Source organism: Cyphomyrmex costatus, unplaced genomic scaffold, assembly GCF_001594065.2.
Source record: "Cyphomyrmex costatus isolate MS0001 unplaced genomic scaffold, Ccosl1.0 scaffold23, whole genome shotgun sequence".
Taxonomy (NCBI): domain Eukaryota; kingdom Metazoa; phylum Arthropoda; class Insecta; order Hymenoptera; family Formicidae; genus Cyphomyrmex; species Cyphomyrmex costatus.
Genome location: NW_017276368.1, coordinates 1006120 through 1014264, shown reverse-complemented (window position 1 = coordinate 1014264; position 8145 = coordinate 1006120). Strand labels below are relative to the sequence as shown.

At 31.8% G+C, this 8145-nt stretch overlaps 2 protein-coding genes across 2 annotated transcripts; one reads left to right on the top strand and one right to left on the bottom strand.

The window, feature by feature from the left end:
* Nucleotides 1–1369: 1369 nt before the first annotated feature.
* Nucleotides 1370–4580, bottom strand: LOC108774020 (BTB/POZ domain-containing adapter for CUL3-mediated RhoA degradation protein 3). Its single transcript, XM_018540025.1, has 4 exons — nucleotides 4130–4580; nucleotides 3573–3885; nucleotides 2029–2227; nucleotides 1370–1794 (listed from the first exon to the last, which is right to left on the bottom strand). The coding sequence occupies exons 1-4, from the start codon at nucleotides 4290–4292 to the stop codon at nucleotides 1606–1608; spliced, it is 864 nt and encodes a 287-aa protein (XP_018395527.1). The 5' UTR covers nucleotides 4293–4580; the 3' UTR covers nucleotides 1370–1605.
* A 199-nt stretch (nucleotides 4581–4779) lies between these two features.
* Nucleotides 4780–7777, top strand: IFT20 (intraflagellar transport 20). The gene is made up of 3 exons (XM_018540023.1): nucleotides 4780–4903; nucleotides 6328–6482; nucleotides 7649–7777. The coding sequence occupies exons 1-3, from the start codon at nucleotides 4780–4782 to the stop codon at nucleotides 7760–7762; spliced, it is 393 nt and encodes a 130-aa protein (XP_018395525.1). The 3' UTR covers nucleotides 7763–7777.
* Nucleotides 7778–8145: the final 368 nt, after the last annotated feature.

Sequence of the window (8145 nt, the reverse complement as noted above, 5' to 3'; positions counted from 1 at the left end):
AGGTATACAACACGATACATATGGTCCCTTTATTAATTATGGGATTGTGAATCTCTCTCATCTTTTAACACTAAGATACACAAAAATAATATATATACACATATGTATATGCCGTGCCAGTGTAATCACAGTCTGCAGTTGTTTTACACTCCACCTTCACTTATCTAACATCTTCGGAAAAATTGAGCAAACTTATTTTCTATTATAAAATGAAAAACTGCGGTTTCCTGATCATTATACTTACGATGAGTATATATCAAATTACTCGCATCGGCACCCGAAACTCTCCAATTTGGATTGTCGCTCCAATTTCGTTATATAAGTGAAAGTATAAATCAATCAAGAAAATTAATCACACGCATATATATATATATATATATACATATATTTACACATGTATATGAAAATTACGGTAATTATACAGTGAAATGATACACTTGGAATGACGCGCACGCGTATTAGTAGAAAAAAGTCAAAATAAACTAGTTCATTAAAAATCAGATATATTGTACTATGTATTCGTTCAAAATGAAAATCCTGAAAAATACGTTTAACATTTACAATTCAATTGGAGTAACAAAATTACTTGTTCAAAATGCGTACTTCCAATACGCCATATAACTGGTATTAGACTTCAATTTTCTTTTACTGGCAGTGTTTACTCCACACCATCCTTTAAGCAGTTTAATAGAATTTCGGACTCGCTGAGAAACGCACATTCAAATAATACAATATATATGTTTAAAATATATAATATACGATTTATTTAGGATATTAAATTATGCAAATTTGTAAGAAAGAGTAATATAAACATGATAAAAAATTTATCGCAATAATGGAGACAATGACGTAAGAATAATAAGTAATAATAATAATTAATAATTATGACAAATTAATATAATAACGATGACAATGATAATGATAGTAATGATAATAATAATAAAATAATAATACTTATATAACAGGTAACAATGCAGTGCCTACTTTTGCATAAAAAAATTTTTATAACAATTTGGTTAATCTAGATGACTGCTTAAAAGTTGTCATAGAGTATAAGTTCATAAATAATTTCATCAGTCATAGAATGGCAACTTGGACTTATTCCTGTCGTGGATTTAATATGATTTGGCACATAATAGTAAGCGCGTAGACGTTACATTCTTTTCATAATTTTCAAGATGAAATCAATAAGATGCCATTCTCAGTTGCATATTTACATACATATTTATAAACACGCTTGTGTAGCAAGAATGGCGAAGATAACTTAAGATATTTGTCATTTCCTTCAATAAGTAGGACGAGACGCATTTTTCTTATAAATATGTTCAACAGTTAGAACGCGCAATTATATCCGAAAATAAGTGTCATGATGTGAAAAATGTAACGCGATGATTTATCATCTGGCCAAAATTAACTGTAGTTTTCCTCATGTTCTATACGTTACAAAAACGAAAAAAGATTCGACTGACAGGCGATAAGTATCATGTAGCATTCGCATTTGGTATACATCCGTGTTTCGTCTTATTTTATATTAATTCGTGTCTTGAAAGAGCGAACAACGCTGAGAATTGCGGTGTGCGGTGGATTGAGGAGAACAAGACTGGGTCAGTTGGTGTTCTGTTTGTTGGAGCGAAGGCGAGCCAAGCCTGAACGTTCGCCCTCTTCTTCGTCAGACGTGCAAGGTACCACACGTGACGATGTAGCCTGCATTAACTCTTGATCTGGACCATTCCGATGCTCATACAATAAAATATTTAACGTTTCCTCGTATATTCGAGCCTCAGGGAATTCAACCTGAAAAAATGAAAGCATTATATTATATAATTTCAAAATCATAAATTTTAAATCATATGATTTGTTTTTTATTCCTGCACTCTTTAAACTAATGCACACAGTGCATTAAGTTAAAGTGAAACAAATACATATTTGTTTTATTTCAACTTGTTGCACAATACCATATGTACTAGTTCAAAGAATACAGAAACAAGGAGTAGGCCTATAATTTCAAATCAAATTATTTAATATTACCTTTGTATGTTTTTTATCGGTTGTATAGACGATCGAGTGACAGCAGACTTCTGCTACTTTACGACCATGTCCATAAAATGTCCAACAACAGATCTCACTCGAGCCGATAACATCTTTGATGAATAACACTCTGCCACTGAATCTAAGTGACATTTTGTCGAATAATTCTATATTTTTTAATAGATTGTCATCTGATGTACTGCAAAAATTAAATTAATTTATTAGTCCATTTAATAATAATAATTTATGGTAATAATACAGCTATCATCATATACATTGCAATATTTCATTTATTTATCTTTTTTTCTTCTTTTTTTCATGCATTTAAAATATTATAAAAATCAGCCATATGAGCACATAGATTGTGTATAAAAATATATTAATAAAAACAAGTTACAATAAAGACGTTTTGACCCTTTTTTTGATCTTCAATATAGTACTGTTTATAATAAATCTTTCACTTGTAATAAAACCAGATTATTGGAGTAAATATAAAATCAGAAAACATCGTGAGACTAATGTTTAAAAATAAACAGTTAACAGTAGAATGTCCTCAGTATTTTATAGAATACTTGAATCATAAGTTTAGAGTTAAAATTGATAATATAATAGATGAAAGTTAAAATTGGTAATATTGATGAAATTTCAGCACAAAATAAAACGAATGTATTATACAAAAAAATTGTGAACTATTATTTTAAAATATTAGTTCATGATATACTTAAATTGTAGCTGTGTTCTAGAGCTCTCAGAAAATGCTAACACTATCAGTGTTACTGCATTCTACCTTTATATGTCCAATGAAATGACTAATAAAGATAGAATGACACAATAGCGTTAATAGAGTTTCGAACTCTATTAACTTTCCGAACGCAATCTGACTGTTTTTCTTTTAGGAGACACAATCGACGAATGTTGTTCCACCCTTTTTAATATTCAATAAATAATGAAGACAGACTTGTGTTGACTATGTCTGCTAAAAAGAAAGTAGCCTGAAAGATTCACAAATTCACAATACTTTGTATTAGTCTCTCTTGTTATATATTAAAGTGCTTGTATATTAACCCTAATCTATAATATGTTTTTTGCCTCCTACATCTTGCTTTTTATCTCTTGTCTTCTCCCCCCCTCTCTCTTCACGACCATATTTTTATCAATAATTGTTTCTCGTCTTTTCTGAGATTCATTAATTTTTATTTCTGGCGATAGAAAATGGGAAAACAGGATAAGAAGCAAAAAGACAAAATATAAAAAACGGAACATTAGGTTTTAATGAATGAAACACTTAGATTATAATCTATAAAAGATAAGAAAGGAATCATAAAATATCACAATAATTATGAAAATATCTTTTGGACGACAGAAAACACACAAAGAAATAGAATAAGAAACAAAAGGTAAAAAAAGATAAAACGTAAGAAACAATATATTCTAGATATGGTTTTAAATGTTAATATAAAACTTAGATTGCAATTTATAAAAGATAAAAAAGGAATCATGAAATATCACAATATTTACAACTATAAAGTAACATTTAATATTACCTTGTATAGGAATATTTATTGTTATGCCTATTAATGAGCAGTTTGACTACAGGCTTAGTAGTATTGTTTATGAGCAACTGTTCCTCTTTCTGAGAGGTTATGAGAGGAACTCTGCAGATCGGCTCTGCTTCACGTTCTTTTCGTAGAAGAGCCTGTTCACAGGATTCTGCCAGCTCGCTGATACAATAATATTTTGCCTCTGCAAGTAATTCTGCCATCTCCTTCGTATTCTCTGGCAGTGGAACCGAGCCGTCTCGCAAAAAATTCAAGATCGTTCCAAAATGTTTGCCACACCGATCAATCAATATCCAGCCTATGGAGAAAAATCGTGGTCAGTCGAAGGTATAAACAAAATATTAATAAAAATTGAAATGTTTAAAATTCTTAGGAAAGAACGCAGAAAGTCCGTATATAATTCCTTTTTTCAAATCAAACAAATTCATGTGCCTTCCACTACATTAAAACGATGTCTTTTAATTAGGACTGCAGAACCGATCGATATTCAAAGTTTACCAATTTCGAGTCAACAATGCACGTTGCGAAAAGAAGCAGCTCACCTTCGGAGTCGGTGAGCACTTCCATGCGACCGCTGAACATTGCACGCAGCATGGTATCATGCTTCTGCAAGGTACCTATGGTGGTGTAATGAAGCGAGCCCCCAATGTTCAATTTGACGTACTCCGACGGGTATTTAATTTCCGTTTTGTGCTCGCCCGACATAACGAAAAACTCTGGTGAGACCAAACCTGGCAAAGCCGAGGCTAGTACTAATAACACTACTACTGATGTGACAGCCACGGGATGAGGCGAGGACGAGGGCGAATAGTATCGATCCCCTCGACGTTAAGTTAAACGTGTGCGAATCGACAGATTACCGTTTGCGTCGGAGCAACGTGACGACGTACTCGTGTCGAACTGTCGAGCTTCTCGTTTTACACCCGTTGACGTCGAGAAAGCGGGAAAACCGCGCGAGATACTAACATATCTTCATTTCGCTCCATTTTCGGCTCATTCATCATCGGCGAACTTCACAACGACGACGGGACGGGACGGACGTATCGATTTGATACGCGAAAGTATCGACGTATCGAGAATATCGCGAGACATAACGATCAATGCGGCCTCTGTCGACCAATTAGAATCGCCCGCGCGCTCCTGGCGCGAGATCACGTGATGTCGTTCTCGCAATCATCGCAAACTTGAGAAGATGGCCGACTTGTTGGCAAGATACGGCGTTTACATTGATGATCTGAGCAAGATACGTGTTTTAGAGCCGGAAGCGGCGAATCAAACGAATAAACTGAAGGAGGAGTGTCAGAATTTCGTGACCAGTAAGTTGCGTTGCCTTCGCGAGTGATATTCAGCGAAACGACGCAATGACTTGATTGACCGATTGTCACGATACTCACCCTCCGCACAATCCTCACCGCTTTTTCTAGTTTTACGATTCCTGCACAATAAAGCACACGTCTACACTCTTGGGCGCGTTCGAGAATACTACCTGAATGCCTCCGAATATCATATATTTTATCCTTTCAACAAGGATAAAATGATACTCGAAGGCACTGAGTATAATTTTGAAAGTAGCTTTCGGCCCGACTTTGAACTTTATCAACTTGTGTCTACTTTTTTTATATAGATTAACTTTAATCTTGGTGAATTAGAAAAAGATAAAGAGTAAATTAATCTACGTTGATCGAAATGGCATTAATCGACAATTATATATATTTTTTTCTAACCGTGTAATTATTATATAGCTGTCTGTAAACTTTTATGTTCTTTCTGTGTTAATAAACTGCAATTAATAATTCTGTATTAAAATACTATAAGTATTATTTGATGTATGTATACCGAGAAAAAATTTATTAAAATTTAGTAAATTTTTTCATAGTATACAAGTTATAATTATCGAAATAAGTAAGAAAGCAAAGCTTCACATTGAAATACTCTTATGTCCATTTCTACTAATGTAGATTAACTTTAATCTCTGTTTTACTTTGCATCTTTTTTCAGTTCTATAAAGTCCGGTTTCATCAATATAAAACTTTAAGGCTTATCCTTTAGATGAACTTCTTGCACGATTCATCTTTTCTCTTTTTTTCTTCAAACAGAGAAGAGGAAGAAAGATGAATCATGCAATAATTTCAGTTAAAAAGAGAGAACAAACCTTTAATCTCGGTTCAATTTACTCTTTAGGGCCTGTGCACAATAGAACAAATACTAGGAACAGGAATATATGTATATTAAAATTTCAACCTATCAAATACCAGTTACATCAGAATACATGGTTTCTGATAGGTTCAAATCTTAAAATTTATTCCTGTTCCTAATATTTCCTCCATTATGCACAGGGTCTTATTTTTTTAAAATCTTGATAGCGTATTTGTCCCGAGCGGGTTTTGCATCAACTTGGGTTGGATTAATAATGTTATACGTTCTCCTATTGTGAAAAAATATGTAACATCAACCAATAGTAGAACATTATCCAACCCAAATCGGTGCGAATCCGCTCGTGCTGAAAATGCTATTTTTAAGACAGATGTATTCTTAATGTATTTGAAATTATACAAAAAATTTAAATAAAATTACGATACGAAGTAAACGAAAATTATCTGATATTAAAGTTTGATGTTCTCTTTTAAACTCCATCTAAAAAATTGTACCCCGATGCTTTGTTGTCGATCGCACGTAGTTACAAATTACGCTTCACGAATATAAATTATCATCGCAACGAATGAGAATTTTCACGTTGCAGAGATTACTGAATTTGAAAAGAATTCCGACGAATTCATTAGAATATTAGATAATTTGTCAAAGGAGGTGGAGAAAGAGAAAATGAAAACGATTGGCGCGCGGAATCTGCTGCGTTCTGTTGCGAAGCAAAGGGAAGCTCAGAAACAGCAAATGGAGGTTTTTAAATAATTATACTTAATAGTGTGCATTGATCGTTCAAATGATATAGACAGTTGTAAGAATTATGTTATTATATATTTAGACTGGTATTCATACACATAATCGGTTAATTATTATTTTAAAATTGACCAATAATCATCTATGATTAAAACAATATTAATAATAATAAGGGCAATGAGCCAGATACAAAACGCAAGAACAAATATATAAAAACAAAGTATAATATAAAGTTTAAAAATTAATACAATACAAACGTTAACGTTTCAACCCATATCGGATCTTCTTCAGTGTAACAATAAATTATAAATTTCTGTATCGCTAATCATAATGTCAGGCTATTGTTCGCTTATTGAAATCGTAGTCCATCGTGTAAAAGTTAATCCAAAAAATTAAATCTAATAAAATTTATATAATTTGTCATAAAATTCTTAAATAGACATGTTAAACAAGTGTTAAATAGTTACCTTCTAAAAATTGTGTAATAAATAATGTCAAAAATGTACAAATCCATAATGTGAAATTGTGATTTATGACAAATTATATAAATTTTATTAGATTTAATTTTTTGGATTAACTTTTACACGATGGACTACGATTTCAATAAGCGAACAATAGCCTGACATTATGATTAGCGATACAGAAATTTATAATTTATTGTTACACTGAAGAAGATCCGATATGGGTTGAAACGTTAACGTTTGTATTGTATTAATTTTTAAACTTTATATTATACTTTGTTTTTATATATTTGTTCTTGCGTTTTGTATCTGGCTCATTGCCCTTATTATTATTAATATTGTTTTATACTTATTGGGCCTTGTTTATATTATCTATGATTAAATTTGACGATTTTGAGCATTTCATCAAACTCAGATTAATTAATTCGATAATTAATTTATCGAACAACATTTGCATTTATTAACATCGATAGAATTTTATTAATTTTTTATTGTTTGAAATACAAAAGAAAAGATTAGATTAAGAAAAAGTTACGTATATACATATATATTTGAAAAATTTGTTGTGAATAAAAATTTTAGTTTAGTTAATCGTCAGTTAAATTGGATATTAATTATATTCAAAATTAACCTACAATTAGACCTTAATTATAATATCGTTCTATATAATCTGTATCACTCAATAATCGTCTATTCTCATTGCAGGCATTGATTTTGGAGAAATCTATGGAATTAGAACGACTACGAGTACAATACGATTCTTATAAGAAGATCGAAATGGAACAGCTAGAAACTATTGAGCATTTATCAGTAAATTAATGTATAATATTTTATAGCGACTGTATTTTTGTTAATTCATCGAATTTGTTTAATCTTTTTGTTAATAAATATATACAGTCTGTCTAGTAAGAGCGTAGCAAGGCTTACCCACAGTCATAAGTAAAGATATACTTTAAATTTTTATTTTCGCCGATAGAGAGGTGTCACCTTTGTTCTGCATGCATTATAAGCAAAGTACTTGTTGTTGCTTAAATTGTGTTAGATAAACGATTTTCAAAATGAGTGCTGCCTACGCGTCTCGTTTCGAAGCAGTGTTCTTGTGTTCTCATTCAAAAGGGCCAAAAATGTCTCAACACGCTGCGGCCAAATATATGGGAAAATCAAGATCGTTTGTCCAGAAATGGGTGCAACGTTATTTAGAG